The sequence below is a fragment of the Pogona vitticeps genome, chromosome 13 (genome assembly GCF_051106095.1).
Source record: "Pogona vitticeps strain Pit_001003342236 chromosome 13, PviZW2.1, whole genome shotgun sequence".
Lineage (NCBI taxonomy): Eukaryota > Metazoa > Chordata > Lepidosauria > Squamata > Agamidae > Pogona > Pogona vitticeps.
Window position 1 is genome coordinate 21,466,233 of NC_135795.1, and position 13,630 is coordinate 21,479,862.

Sequence of the window (13,630 nt, forward strand, 5' to 3'; positions counted from 1 at the left end):
TGAAGGCAACTGTGTAATAAAAAAAAGTGGGAAAGCAACAGCTTGAAAGAGAAGTACACCCCACCCAAAGCCAAAAGGGAATATATATAAATGGAGAATAGGGTGCTGGCACACGTTGAATGGGGCCACCGTCCCCCTGAGTTCAAGAGGGGCAGCAACAGACACGGCCTGAGCCTGCTCCCATGGGCCCGCCCGCCCGCCTTCCGGTGAGCTGGGCTCCAAAGACGATGCCGAGGTGGGACCCTCTCCCAGGCAGCTGACGTCAGGAGGGGAGGGGGCCTGGTGTGGCTGCAGAGAACGTCCACCCCAGCTGCCACGCCTGCCTTGCCTCCCCCAAGCCTCTTTCCCTGTGTGGGGATATAAATAGGGCGATAGCATAGCGGCTCAGCAGAGCTGAGCTCCTGCCAGTGGATTAACCCTCCCTCCCTCCCGGCTCCAGCCCTCCTCTTTCGGCCCTGGCTTGGGGCTGGAGAGGGAGCCTTTTGGAGGTGGGGGCGCCACTGCCACCTCCGTCCAGCTTTGTAGCCCACGTGTGGCTCTTTGCATTCAGGGCATTAGGGGTAACCTTGCGTGGTCATCAAGAGGGCACGGGCGGGAGGCTCGCACAGGCCCACAGATGTAGAGAGAGAAGTGAATAGGAACTGTCCACCCCCACCTTCCTCACGCTATTCATGCTGGCCTTCATCCCTTCCTCTCTCTCCCAACCCCATGCTCCCGAGCAAGAGAGGAGAGGCTGCGCCCGTCTCTGAGAAGCTGGAAGTCCTTTCCTCCTGAACTGTAGCCCTCCGAGGCAGAGGGCAGGCAGGCCTTGAGGTGTAGCATGGGCCTCCGATTCTGCTTGTCTCCAGCCAGAGCCATTCACGGGAGGACAGAAGCAAGCGGTGTCTTCTTTCGGGGCTGCAGCAGGTTTAATGGGGCTGCAGCTGGCCAGAGGTCTTGGGGCTGCTCCCCAAACCAGCCACCGCCCAGGCTCCATCCATCCATCCACTGAGCCACTTCCTGGGAAACCAGGTGTCACCTTTGGCCAAACGGGTCAGGGAGCGCCCTCGGCACCGAGGGAGGAGGGGGAGGAAGCTGGTGGTGGGCTGCAGAGAGGCGCTTAGCCACCTTCTCCTCCGGTCACTGCCGCGTCCTTCGCAACAATCCTTTGGCCTGAAGGCAGGTTTTGGGACGAAGGGCTGTGGGAAGATAGATCCTCTCAGGCATGGTCCGTCCACAGGGAGACTCTTTCACACAACCCTAACCCCTGCCCCCCCCCCCCGGACACTGCCAGCCCTGCCTGGCATCAGCCAACAAATGGAATAGCAGATGAAGAAAGGGAGACAGTTGCCCCTGAACTGGCAAAAGGAGCCTCCAGATGGGGACTTGGCTCTTGGTTTCCCCCCCTCCCCCCCCAAAAAAAGCACCTCCCGCTAGCAGCCCTTCCACTCCCAAGACAGTGCTCAGAGGAGGCGACAGCAACATGGGAGCGGCACAAACCTGGGTCAGCTGCCACCTGCATCTTTCTGGAGGAGGAAATGACCTTGTTTTCATTCATCAGCCGCACGTCCTGGTCTTCTATGTGGTTGCTGTCGAGCAAGAAGAAAAGGCTAGGGAGTTTGACTTGAAACAAGGGGGGGGTGGAGGGGGCTGATGCACGGGGCAGGTCTCTGCAAAGCTGGCCAAAAGCCACCCCTCCCCCTCCAAGAGACAAGCCAGATTGGGGCCAGGGTCACACGAGTGTCCCCTAGCTGTTGTTCCTTCCTGCCCTAAACCTTGGCTGCAGGGTGACCTGGCCTGGGACCCCCTACCGGGTGGCCAAGGGCAAGGCCCCACTCTCCCCACCCTGGCCTCCTCAGTTGCACCCACAGCCAAGAGACCAGAGCACAGGCATGCCTCTGCCCAGGGTCCCCAAGCAAGCCCCCCCAGCCCCTCCTCTCTGGCTCACTTGAACCAGTGGGGGGCAGGGGGGGGAGATGATGTTCTGGAAGAGACTCTCTTGGCTTGCTTGCAGCCTCACTCCTGCTTCTCACGTGGGAGCGCCGGCCTCTTGCCAGCCGGCTGGGGACCAAATGAGGACTCAGAATATGCCCTTGAGGGAGACAGAAGAGTGGTCCCTTGCGGCCAGGAACAAGCCTCCTTCCTAAGGCCCATGAGCGGGGGCGGGGGCACAAGGCTGGCTGCCAGCCATGATCACCGTTCTGCTCCTGCCTCCAAAGATTATTGTGCAACCAAGGGGCTCCGTGGGATCCCTGTTTGGCGCATTCGTGCCAGTCCAAGAATGCCTTTGCTTTCATTTGACCTTTGAGTTGGAGGGATTTAAAAAATGATCTTCCACAAGGTAGAAATCCCTTTGTCGCAGCCGTGTTCCCAATTCCGTTACATTTCACACAGTCCACGGGCAGGAAGCTGGCTGTGGACAACTGTGAAATTATCGGGAAGAGCCGACCCGACCTCAGCCGAGACTTCCTTGCTCTGACCAGAAAGGTGGCTGCCTGATGCCGCTTAGGTGAAGCCCCGTGGAAGAGCTTCTTTTGGTGAGGTGTGTGTGTGTGTGTCTGTGTCAAAAAAGCCATTGGGGCTGGAAAATGAAGACCATGCAAGCTTCTGCTCAAAGTCCAAGAGGTGCTGTCAAGGGACCCCCAAAGAGAGGGGATGTGCAACTCATGCGCTCTCCATACAGGACAGGAACACAAGGGTTTAAACCCAGGGTCCCTTAAACAAAAAGGAATGCTGGGTTCTTAATGGAACAAGGAAGTGAGAAGTCAGGACCCAAAACTCCCCTGGGGAGGGTGTTCCCGACCCCTCCAAGACCACCCTCCCCCCCCCGTCCTCTTGGCTTTGATCCACCCCACACGGACGATGCCAGCGCTCCGTCCCGTGCGGCGACCTACCTGATCACAGTGTTCTTCTCCTGACGGCAGACCTTTTCGTCGTCGGTGAAGAGGATGGTGTGATAGGGGACCACAGGGTCGCAGGTGGGGAGGATGCCCTGGACCAGGTGGGAGACCATGTCGAGAATGCCGTTGTACACCAGCAAGTCATCCACCAGGAGCTGCAAGGCCGTGGAGAGAAGAGGGCCCTGTGTGACGATCCAGCAGGCACCCGGTCCTCACCCCACGACACACACACACACACACAGCTTCCAAACTTGGCCACTCAGCCTGTGGCACCTGGAACACACCGAGGAGGTTCAGATCTGGGCAGGGCACACCACAACCATGACCTCCCAGTCCCTGCGGGAGCCTCCGCGGGGCCAGCTGCGCTTCCTTCCATTCTGATCTGCCCCCAAGGGACGAGGCCAGGCAAAGAGACGGGTGGCACACCTTCCTTCTTCTGAACAGGGTGCCTTCGGCGCTGCAGGAGAACACCTGCCTTGCCCAGGCTCCATTCCTGGAGGCATCGAGAAGGAGGAAAGGCTCTTTCTTGAGCTGCTGGGGAGGGGAGGGGAGGGGAGGGGAGGGAGACCCTAAGCCTTGGCGGCTGATCCGAGGCAGCCACTGCTAGCCAAACAGAGAGGATGAGCTGAGAAGCTGCGGCTGGTCACAGCTGGTGATCGTGTGCTCCGAGAACTCTGGGCTAGACAGACCAGCACCCTGAATCGGGGTAAGACCATTTCATCGGCTTGGCCAAGACCTTTTCCCATGAAAACGGAACCCACAAAAAACAGATAAACAACCAGATGGATCACCAAGGCTCTCGGGGATAGAACAGCAGCACTCTAAAGAGTTTAGGAACAAGCACTTACTCCAAATTCTTTAACTCCTCTTTGCGGCGTTTTGGCATAATTCCACAGCTTGATCATGGAGACGGTGGTGGGAACGTCAAAGATGACATACACTCGATTCACCTGCCACCACCGAGAAGAGACAAAAACGTTTGTTAGAAGGCAGCACGACAAGCCACGAGAAGAGTGCAAAGCGGCTCTTGAGCAGGCCTTTGCTGGAAGTCCCTCCCAGCTCATGGCCCGTGGTGGGGTGCCTGCAGAAGGGCCCCCACGGGGGGCTGAGGGCTGGACACCCATGGCAGAGCCCCACCCTCTGGCTTCCGGTGCAGCATTCAGAAGTTCTTCTTAGGGACAATTCAGACCACAGGAGAAAGAAGGGTGGGTAGAAGATGCCAGGGGAGCGTACCAAGCCAGGCAGAATGGGGGCCAGCCACATGTGCCTCCCATCGTTGCTGTCGTTCACAGAGTCAATGAGCTTGTCTGGGGTGCGGACATCCCCACAGACTCCATCCAAAATGTTGATGCTGTCCGGGAAGGCCGCAATGTCTCAGAGACAGGGGACATCAAGGACGATTCCTGAGGCCAAGGCTTTACCCCGCGTTCCCCCCCCCACAAAAACCTGCCCCCAATTGCCATCAGATTCTCAGCCGACTACCTCTTACGCAGGACAGAAGCCCCACCAAATTTACAGGGACTGTATGCTCAAGCCGTCTGCTCACCTCTCAGGGAAACAGACAAGGCAGTGTCCCCCGGGGAAAACTCAGTGGCCACCTCCCAGGAGGGGTGGAGCAACGAGGGAAGCGGGATGAAGGGCATCCAAAGGGCAGTGATGGGCACCCAGAACCTCCACCCCTTAGGAAGCTGGTCGGGTGTCCTGGGTTGCCCGAGACTGTTCCTTGCCCCAGACAGGACAAAGCCTTCCTGCACCTCTTCTGGTGGAGGCTGATGCTCCGGCTCTCAGAGCATGGCCATTGGGGGGGGGGAAACGAGTCGTCAGCTGCAGAGGAAACGTCTCCTTGCATGAGGCTGACATCGGGCTCTGCTTGGTGCCAGGGGCTAAGCATTGTCGGCATGAAAGGGGCACTGTTCAGAAGGGGCTGTAGCATTTCTCAGGGGATTCCACCTGATTGGCCATCTGTCCATTTGCGCAGCCCCCCCGCCCCCCCTTTGGCCACAGATCTGGGGCTTCCAGGAAAGGATACTGTTCTCACTGAGGGGAATCTTCTCTCCACACTCGTTATACAGCTCCAGTCCATTCAGGCCAATGTAGTAGGGGTCGCCCCAGCTCGTCAGCAGCTGGAACTGGAAAATGACTGATAAAAGACAATGAAGGAATGATCCAGCCAGTGTGTTTCCACCCCAACCTCAGCTCCTGGACAGGCAGCTGGCAGGACGCAGAAACCATCACAACAGCGGCCGATGGCAAAAGACCAGCACCTGACACAGTGCCACCCTTTCTCACTGGGCAGAGAGGGAGAGCAGAGAGGGCTCTGCCCAGGAGGGCCAGACCAAAGGCTCCCCAGCACGTCCTTATACCTTCAGGCAGTCCATTGGGCAGGGTAGGGCAAGGCAGGGCTCCTACCACTGGCTGGGGGGGGGCAAAGGCAGGACGGTGAAGGTGGAGGGAGGGAGGGAGGCAGGGTCTTTTGAGTCCTGAGCTGCAGAGGAGGAGGAGAAGACAAGGACAACCACCAGGACAGCGTGTCCCACCAGTCGCGCACACAGCTAAACCATTTGGCAGCAGGACTGTAAAGCCAGCAGGAGACTCCGGTTTGTGTGGATCAGAAAAGGAAATTCCAGCAGGTGCCTTTGCTACAGAACAGGTGGTGGGAGTCCTGGCTGACAGGGCACACAAAGAGGCCCTCCCTGCAGTGGACCCTCCCCCCTGGAAACAAACTCCACTCCACACACACGCATGCACGCACACCCCTCTCTCCCTCCCTCAAGTGGAAACACATGCCAGAGAAGTGGAAAGCGGGAGGGCCAAAGGGGCCAGAAGGGGCCGGAAGGGGGGGCTCTCAGGAGAGGAGAAGGATACAGCCGCAGGGCATGAGGGGCGCCTCGTAGTCCATGCTGGCGTGCTCCACCTTCTTCATGTCTCTCCTGCAAAACACAGGCAACGCCCTGCCTTGAGTCAGGACTCGCCACTCAAGACCTCCCCCACCCCGCCGGGAGCTGCCTCCGAGGCACATCTGGGACCGGAGCCCAGTTCCCTCACCGCTCTCGCACAGGGACGACTGGGGGTCCCCTCAGATAGTCAGCAAAGAGGATTTCCTGGGCAAAATCAAAATGGCAGTTGCCGGGCCCTTTGCGGATCAGGAAGCCTCCAGGCGGTGAAATGCAGCAGCCGTCCAGTGACACGTGGACCACCTTGGCCTGTGGGAAAGAGGGAGCACCAAGGAGCCCTCCAGCTTGACCGCTCCCTCCTGGGAGGCGACCACAAGCCCCCCTCTGTGGCCTCCCCCTCCGCCGGCTGGAGGATCCCTAAGACCGGCGAACTGAGCCCCTGACTCCTGGGAGCAGGACCCTTCGGCCTCAGCCACGGATGGGAAGTCCCGCGCCTTCTCCTCCGGGGCTGCTTACCCCTCGGTACGTGTCCTCGGGAGATTTGTTATAGTTCCAGATGCGAAGACCAGCAATGTTTTCCATCTGACCAAAATGGATGGTGACCACATGATCTCCTCCAGGGGTGAAGGGAATGAGCCACATGTGGCTGTCCTCCATAGTGATGTTCGTTCCGTCGATTAACCTGTCCGTACAAAACAGAAAGCGGGGGGTTGGGTGGTTTCTCCAGGAAAGACTGGCCAGAGCACAGGCTGGGACACAGAATTGAGAATGGATGCTAGCGAGACTGAAACGCTAAGGGGGAGAAAGTGGAGATTATTGCCACCTCTGCTTCTTTGTTTGTTTGTTTGTTTGTTTCTACTCTGTTTAACATGCAGGTATTGGCTGCACTTGATCCCAACTGTTTTGTCTGCAGAGATCTGCTCAGCCAGAACCACACGCACAGCAATTCAGAGCAGATCTAACCACAGAAAGCCCAAGGGGCAGTCCGTGGGTACCAGAAGGACCCAGTGGGGGAGGGAGGACCTTGGCACTCATTGAGGGCACGGGGCCTCCCACTGGCTCATTTGAGTGACATCGCTCTGAGGGTTCAGGAGTCCCTCCCCAGAAGCATCCCGAGGGGGTCCCAGCAATGCCTGAGGTGTGGTCCTCCCGCCCACCCACCCTTCCCCACGGCCACACTCACTTATCTAAGGTCCTGCAGTCCTCTGTGTACTCCAGGAGCTCGTTCAGGTCCCAAGGGGAGGCAGAGAGCTGATCCACAGAGAAGGGGATGGCCTGGCCCTCCTTGCCCACCACTTCGAGCCCCGTCAGTCCAAGATAGTGGCTGTCCCCCCAGGAGGCAGTGAAGTTCAGCTGAAGGCCTAAGAGGAGGCAGAGGTGGGGGTGTCAGCTCCGGGGCACTCCCCCTAAACTGAGCGAGCATCCCTGCCTCCTACAAGTTGTTTTAACGTGGAAGAGACTGTTTGCAAGAGTCCTGCTGGGCAGATTTCCCTTTAAGAGGCGGCCGGCCCTCCGGCATCTGAAGAGGGTTCTCCCAGCCAGTCTTCCTGACTGCCTTCCTTGAGGAATGACTGGCGGACAGTGCTTCCTCTCTCACCCCGACATGACCCTTCTTTCAGCCTGTGGTGAATCCGTAGCCCGTCCCACCCATGAGCGTATGGCGGTCCCACTGAGAGCAAAGCACAAATGACAGACAGACTCACACTTTCCAGGGTAGACTCCGGGCGCCTTGGCCACTGTATCCGGAAGAGAATCTGGCACAGCGACCTGCTTCTGGCTCTGAAAAAGGTGGAAGACGGATTGCCTTTTGCCGAGACCTCTCAGAACAAGCAGAGGCCTCTTCCACCCACCCCCAAAAAAGAACTTAAGAGAAGGAGAAACCGCCTTAGGACACGTGGGAGACAGAGAGGCCAAACTGGAGCCATGGGAGAAACCGCGGACAGCAAGGGTGTCAAGGGAAGGCCAGGGGAGAAGCCTCTCCTGCCAGTGTTCTGTGTCCTTCCCTCCATCCTGGGACATTTTCACCCTCCCAATCTGGCCCCCTTACCTGCTTGTCTTCCCTCCTGGAGCCCGCCTGCGTAAAGGGCCTCTCGTCCCCCTCTCCGTCGGCCGTCCGGGGCCTCTTCAGCTCCTCTTCGTACTGCCAGCTGCCAAGGCTTTCGCCTTCCTCCTCGTAGGACTCGTCATAACAGAAGATGGCCTCCAGGATTTCATCATCGGTCGTGAACAGGATGGTGTCACCAAACTGCTCTGGAGCTGAAACACAGCAAGCTCTGTGATGCCCCCCCCCCCCGCCCCCGAGAAGACCCTCCCTGGGCCAAGGGCCAAGCCCCCACCACCACTGGACGACAACCCCCTCCCCACCAGGAGAGACTTTCACAGCCAGTGGTGGAGGCTGGCAGCTCCACGCTTGGGAGCCCCCCCCTCCTCTCAAAGAGCAGGGCCAGTGAGGTACAGTGGTTAGAGGGTCAGACTAGGACTTGGGAGACCTGGGTTCAAATCCCTGTGGGGATCGTGGGCCAGTCACACCCTTTCCACCTGACCTACCTCAGGGTCGTTGTTCTAAGGATCAAGGTGTGGAGGAAGAGAGCCAAAGAGGCTGCCTTCAACTCACTAGGGAAAAGGTGGGCTTAAAGGTAACCGATGAAAAGCAGTAGTAACAGTAGCCTGGATAGAAGCTTGGCAGCCACACCACCCTCCTGATGACAAGGCAGAAGGAAACCTAGGGAAGCCCCCTCCCCTCCCCTTTCCCCCGCACCTCCAGCGAGTGTCCCAGAAGCCTTGGCGATTTCCCCTCGGAAGATGCAGCGCTCGTCCAGCAGTATCGTGACGTCCTTCACGCCTCGGAAGGAGTGAATACGAGACTTGTTGTAGTTCCAGATGCGGATCATGGCCACCTCGCAGGGCTCAGCAAAGTCTAGGAAAATGCAGTGGGGCTTCCCCGGGGTGAAGGGGGCCAGCCACAGGTGCATGTCATCCTGGGTCCGATTCACCCCATCCAGCAGGTTGCCCACCACCCGGGGGTCTTGGCCGTAGGCCGGCAGGACGTTGATGTCCGGAGGGTCGGCTTCGATCCGGACCGTTCGGATGGGCTCCCCCCTGGAGCTGAAGAGCTCGATTCCGTTCAGGCCCACGTAGTGCCGGTCTCCCCAGGTGGAATGGATCTCCACCTTCAGGTGCTGCCCGTAGGGGAGGAGGGGGATTTTAAAGTCAGGCCCCTCCTCCAGCAGCTCCAAGCCAGGCTCCCCCTCCTGAGGCTTTGGGGCCTCCTGCCCGCCCTCCTTGAATGGGAGCCGCGGCTCTCCCGCCCGACTGATCTTCTGCTGGTGGAGAAACTCGTCAAAAATGTCCCCTTGGAAATCCAGGCTGGAGATGCGGCCATGGTGCAAGTGGTTGAACTTCAGGAGGGAATTCCAGGACTCCTGCAAGGTGTCCTCTGGGGAACTGCCCCACTTGGCTCGGGAGGGCCTGGCACTACCTTTGCTGGGAGGCGGAGGAGCCTGGCCTGAAAGGGAAAGAAGCAGGGGGCAGCTTTCCAGCTCCTGAGCGGTGCAGATTGAACGGCCGACTACCACAATGATGGCTGGGTTCGTATCTCTCCCCCCCCCGCCCTTCCCACTTCACCCCAACCATGACGCTCACTGGTTATTCTTGGGCCAGTCAGTCTTCAGCCTGACTTCTCTCCCACAGCTGTTCTGAGGGGACCAGAGCAGGGAGGAGCAGAAGGGCCATACATTGCTTCTGCTTAAGATATAAATGGACCCGACAACTGAACAATGGGCACACTACGAGCCAAGGGGGGGGGTGATAGGGAGGGAGGCAGCAAAAGAAGAGAGGAGGGGGGGGAAAAGGGAGACCGTTGGCGTGGATGCATGTTTCATCGATGCAAAGATCTCCCAGCCACCTAGGCAGAAGCGCTGACATGAACCTGCAAGCTGGGGTGGGTGGGTGGGCGTGGAGAGACCTTCCCAGAGAAAAGGACCAGGGGCTCTGGACACAAGGCACAGGCTCTCCACAACCTCCGGCTGGGACTCAGGGGAACAAAAACACACCCAGGTTTTCTGCTCTCGGGGTGTGGGTCAAACTGACCCCGAGGGCCTAGCTGAAACCCAGCTCAAGAGGTCTTCCTCTCCTGCCACCCTCTGGAGCGCCTAAGGCAGGAGCCTCACCCACGGCTTTGCTCAGGGCAAGGGGCACCTGAGGCGGCACAATGGCCCTGGCAAAGATCCTTTTTGTTGTGAAACAAGCTTTCAGCAGAGGAAAAGACAGGAAATCCAATCACAGCAGCTTTATGTGCCTCTTGTACAAACTGGGCAGGGATGTCAATTTGGTCTCATATGGTCACATCCTCTCCGCTAAAGGGATGAAAAGGCACCAAGACCTCTTGGGTTTCAATTTCTCACCAGAGGATGGAATCTCATTAGAGGGAGGATTTCTATCGGATAACATGCCTCCCTGAGCTAAACAAAGAGAGTACGAGCAGAGAAAATGAAGAGATTTATGGATTCAAAAAAACGGACTGTGCTTCCTTTACGTACTTCACAGATCAGCCTTCCCTGCAGATCAGCGCAGGGACTAACTGTGACCAAAGGCTCAGTGGCAGAGCCCTGCCAGGCTCTCTCCCTCAGGGCAGAGCACAGAAAGGGCCCTGTCTCAGCAGATGGAGGTGCAGCCTTTTGCAGGGGGAAACAAATGAGGTTCTGGCTGAAAACTCACTGACGACAAAACAGCTAAACCTTTTCTTTGCACATCTGCTCCCTTCTCTTCTGGACTCGGCTGCACCAAGAACTGAGGCAGAACCTCAGAGCAGCCTCTTCGTGATTCTCCTGAAGAGTTAAGCAGGATTCAGCCCTGAGGAGGAGGAGGAGAGTGGCTGAACTCTGCACCAGTGGTTCCTAACGTTTGGCCCATCCGAGGATTTGGACTTCTACTCCTGGAACGTGGCTGGGGCGTCTGGGAGTGGAAGTCGCTGCTCCAACCCCTCCACAAGTGGCAGACCACCAAGCACAGGCCAGCACAAAGGACTCCTCCAGAAGAAAACCCTCTGTTGCCACGTGACCCAACTGAGTGGGCAGGGAGGGAGACCTTGCCTCTCTCAGTGTTCCTCGGCTGTACCTCCCCTTTTCCTGGACCAGGCAGGGATGGTGGGAGTTGGCAGCTCTTACCTTCCTCGGTGGGAGCTTTGTCTCTGCACAAGGCACAGCTAAATTCCCCTTCCGCGCCCCTGACATTTCGCCCCACCAGGGGCGGCTCTGCGGTGGACCTGTACTTGGAAGGCAGGGGACTCAGGAAATCCACACCGGCAGCAGGCTCCCTCGTGGCACCCATGGGCAAGGCCTCATCCACCCCTGGGGGCTCACTGCTGATTCTCTCAGCTGGCCAGAAGGAAGGGCTCTCTTCTGTGACTCTTGGAGAGCCCCCTCTCTTGAGAATCTCCAAGGGCTGCCGGCCCTGCAGGTCCAGAGAGGATCCTGGCTCAAGCCAAGGAAGGAGCTTGGGCTTAGAAGTGCCGGCCTCGCCCTTTCCTTCGGCCTCGGAAGGCGGGGAAACCAAACGGGGCAAGGCCAGCTTCCTTCCAGACAGCTTTTCCATTTGCTTGCTCAGAGGAAGGTCATCATCCTCCGACTGGTCAAAGTCTGTGACGTCTGCTGGGAGGGGGACCTTCACACGTGTTGTGGAAACTGCTGGGTCTGACTCTGCCCGAGGACCTTCCTCCAGCTCAACGACACTGGCCGAGGAGGCTGTCCCCTCGGGGGAATCTCCCTCCAAGGAAGCGCTCAGAGCCGACAAACCCTTGCCCGTTTCCTGGCTCCGGTCGGGAGGGACCCGGTCCTTTTCTTCCCTCCTCTGTGGAGAAAGCGAGATGGCCGCCGGGAGGTCGAGGGTGGTGCAGTGGCTGCCATCCCTGGCGGGGGTTATGCGGCCTTTGGGCAACTCCCCGGCAAAGAGGAGGGCTCCGTCCACATAGACAAGGACTTCCCGGGCTCCAATGTCCAGGTCCTGGAGGAGGAAACGAGAGGCCGGTCTTTGCTTGGATGGACGCGCCCCGAAGGGCTGGGCAAGACTCCTTTCCCTCCTTCTATCCCATGGAACCCCCTTGGGTGAGGCAGGAAGAGAGAGGCAACCGTACAGGAGGCTGAGCATTGGAAGGTCTCCACACATGCAGGACCGGCCAGGAAGCTCCTGGATGCCAAAGGAAGGACTGTGCTAAAGCATGGGCAGGCAATCTTTGTTAACCCTGAGGGCCTGCACGGGGGAGACCAGGGCTGTGTGCTGGTGGATGTGGCAAGAGCCACCTGTGGGGGGGGGGCACTGTGATTGGGAGAGAGGTCCTTTCAAAAACACACAGCAGCTCAGTCTGAGTTTAAATGTGGCAACGTTTCATTGCTCTCCTTCCCAAGCGGTGCCAGTACAAAGACAGTTATGGAACCCCCTGTACAGGTATCTCCATCCCAACAGGCCCCCTAGTTCCAAGTAATTCCCCCACTGCAGTCAGTTTGGAAAGCTCAGCTAGCTGTACGGGGAGTCCTTGGGGCTCCCTCTTCCCCCATTTCCCATCCGCTTGGGCTGCTCTGCCTGCATCTCTGTAACGGCAGAGATGAAAACAAGCCAGAAAGGATCAGGCTTAGCTCATCAATAATCCAGAACAGAAAATCCTCTTTCACTCAGTACCTGGAGCCACTCTCGACAAATCATCCTAGCCAGCTCTCTGGAACAATCTGCGGAGAGAATGTCAGGGCCAGGAGCCGGCTGCCATCTGCTTTGGTGGGATGTGGCCCTGCCTACACAAAAGACCTGACTGCTCTGCTACGCACGTCACCCAAGTACATGCCCAGTTCCACCGGTGTAAGGACAAGACAGACTGGCCAGGTTTCCACCCCCACCCCAAGCCCCAGCCCCATAAGGACGAAGCCTGTCCAGTGGTTGCAGAGTGCTGGCTGATAGCTAAAGCAGGGACAGAAAGAGGGCACCTCCGGCCACCTGCCTGCCTAACTCAGAGAACACACCAGCTGGGCATAGCCTTCCTAGCTAGTCCCTTTAACAGCCGCCGTTGCTCCTCCGGCCTGCTTTTCTAGGGTGAAAGAGGCTTCTCTTTAAACACCTCATCCCCTATGATCATATCTAAGCACAAGATCCAAACATCCCATGAGCGCGTCCTACCTAAAACGGCTGATTTCCCCCGTAAGTCTTGAAGCTATCTCCAGAATCATTTGAAGGATTTCGCCAAAGTGTTTCTGCCACTTCAAATTAAACCACTGACCATTCCTGAGGAATCTGTCCACAGCCCACCTACCTCCCCTGCCTCTCCACTCCACCAGACTCTCTACCAGACATGCCTGCCTTGAGGTTTAGTTCACCACCAGGAGGAGAAAAGAAAAGGTCGTGTCACTTACACCAACAACTGGAGTGCTGTAATTCCAAATCCTAATCCTGGAAAGACCAAAGTCGCCTGAAAGGCTGGGATTTCGGACCACAAAGTACAGTTGCACCGGAGGCTGGAAGAGGCACGTCCAGGGAAAACGGTCTTTGCTGACCTGCAAGGTAAAAAAAGACAGAGGGCCTAGAAGTCCAGCTGGGTGGGAGGCAGCCCCTGGGAGGGTAGAAAGGGAGGTCAAGAACACACGGAAGTGCTGCTTCTCTTGCCTTCTGCCCCCAAAAGAGCCAAGGCCCCTCTCTGACTAGGAGCAGGGGGAAACAAAAGGGAGCCTGCCTCCAGCCAGGCTAATCACAGTAATCAGCTTTATGGTCACTGACACACGCACAGATTAGCAAGGCAGAGCTGTTGAGAAAAGGGTGGTGTGGCCGGCCACTTCCTTTAAGGGTGCGGAAGGTGCGTCAGTTGGTTGACCTGGCTGG

At 58.0% G+C, this 13,630-nt stretch overlaps 1 protein-coding gene across 5 annotated transcripts in view; it reads right to left on the reverse strand.

Moving 5' to 3' along the window:
- Nucleotides 1-13,630, reverse strand: part of KATNIP (katanin interacting protein) — a 29,459-nt gene continuing 15,829 nt past the window's right edge. For all 5 annotated transcript variants that reach the window (XM_078381357.1, XM_020811976.3, XM_020811973.3 and 2 more), the window contains 15 exons: nt 13,168-13,308; nt 10,939-11,773; nt 8,532-9,278; nt 7,821-8,029; nt 7,477-7,552; nt 6,957-7,134; nt 6,290-6,455; nt 5,925-6,082; nt 5,745-5,809; nt 4,909-5,019; nt 4,113-4,252; nt 3,728-3,829; nt 2,874-3,034; nt 1,480-1,568; nt 1-1,178 (listed from right to left, as the gene is read on the reverse strand). In XM_078381357.1, the coding sequence (XP_078237483.1) occupies nt 1,120-1,178; nt 1,480-1,568; nt 2,874-3,034; nt 3,728-3,829; nt 4,113-4,252; nt 4,909-5,019; nt 5,745-5,809; nt 5,925-6,082; nt 6,290-6,455; nt 6,957-7,134; nt 7,477-7,552; nt 7,821-8,029; nt 8,532-9,278; nt 10,939-11,773; nt 13,168-13,308 (3,237 nt within the window). In that variant the 3' untranslated portion in view covers nt 1-1,119. The remainder of the gene's footprint in view (nt 1,179-1,479; nt 1,569-2,873; nt 3,035-3,727; nt 3,830-4,112; nt 4,253-4,908; nt 5,020-5,744; nt 5,810-5,924; nt 6,083-6,289; nt 6,456-6,956; nt 7,135-7,476; nt 7,553-7,820; nt 8,030-8,531; nt 9,279-10,938; nt 11,774-13,167; nt 13,309-13,630) is intronic.